Raw genomic sequence first — 1,124 nt, 5'->3', positions numbered from 1 at the left:
TATATATATATATATATATATATATATATATATATATATATATATATATATATATATGTATATATGTATAGTTTACTGCTGCAACAATATCTGTTGTGTTGTTTGCTGCAGCACGGCCTATCGGCTGTGAGTGTTGCTGCTGCATGCGGCACTGCAGCAGAAGAGAAGGTGCGGTTGCTGTTAGCTTTTGGGGGGGCCCCCGAGGCCCCCATCCCCCTGTCTGCACAGTCTCGTTGTGCTGCAGCAGCAGCAGCAGTAGCAGCAGCAGCAGCAAAGAGGCTTGCTGTCTATGCTCTTGATTGCTGCACTCGTTTTCAGCAGCGACAAGCAGCAACACTGGGGCCAGCGTTTGGTATATATACAGTTGCAGCACCAGGAGCAGCAGCAGGAGCAGCAGAAGCAGCAGCAGCAGCAGCACAGCAGCTACCTTCTATAGGAGACCTCGAAGCTGCTGCTGCAGCACTCAGCCATCCAGTTGTTATTTATGCTGGTGTAGATACACCTGCGTTGCTGCAGGCAGCAAACAGCAGGAATGCAGCCCTGGTGAGTTGTCTGTACACCTGAAGGCTCGAGAAGGGATAGCAGCAGCAGCAGCAGCAGAAGAAGCAGCAGCAGCAGCCGCAGCAAGAGCTGCAGGTGTTGCTGCTGTTTTTGCAGTAGCTAGTTGTTGATGCTTCGCCGTATCAGGAATGCCTTTATAAACTCTGGCTTTTCTGCTGCTGCTGCTGTTGCTCTTACTGCTGCTGCTGCTGCTGCTGCTGTTGCTGCTGCTGTTGCTGCTGCTGTTGTGTTGCTGCAGATGCAGTTGCTGCTTGAGAACGGGGCGTCACCTGAGGTGTTTATTGTTTCTTCTCGTTTGCCTTCTCCTCTTTTTTATTCTGTCTTTTGGGGTCTGCTGCCGGTGGTGCGGTTGCTGCTGGCCTATGGAGCTAACCCATTCATCGCCAAAGAAGTAAACTGCTGCTGCTGCTGCTGCTGCTGCTGCTGCTGCTGCTGCTGCTGCTGCTGTGGTTGCTGCTACTGTGATTGCCGCTGCTGCTGCTGTTATTGCTGCTGCTGGTTATCTCTCTAAGCTGATTCTGTTTGCATTTTTGTGTGTCTGTTTGTTCTCTCTGTCTCCTCGT

General features: G+C 50.6%; 1 protein-coding gene across 1 annotated transcript in view; it reads left to right on the top strand.

The window, feature by feature from the left end:
- The window catches only part of EMH_0030390 (ankyrin repeat-containing protein, putative), a gene marked incomplete at both ends in the record, with an annotated part of 6,995 nt that overhangs the window by 1,160 nt on the left and 4,711 nt on the right, over positions 1-1,124 (top strand). The window contains 2 exons of the mRNA XM_013494414.1: positions 112-543; positions 800-952. Coding sequence (XP_013349868.1) covers positions 112-543; positions 800-952 — 585 coding nt within the window. The remainder of the gene's footprint in view (positions 1-111; positions 544-799; positions 953-1,124) is intronic.

This window comes from Eimeria mitis, genomic scaffold, assembly GCF_000499745.2.
Source record: "Eimeria mitis Houghton genomic scaffold, Emh_scaff1140, whole genome shotgun sequence".
NCBI lineage: Eukaryota > Apicomplexa > Conoidasida > Eucoccidiorida > Eimeriidae > Eimeria > Eimeria mitis.
This window is presented reverse-complemented; position numbering and strand designations above follow the sequence as displayed.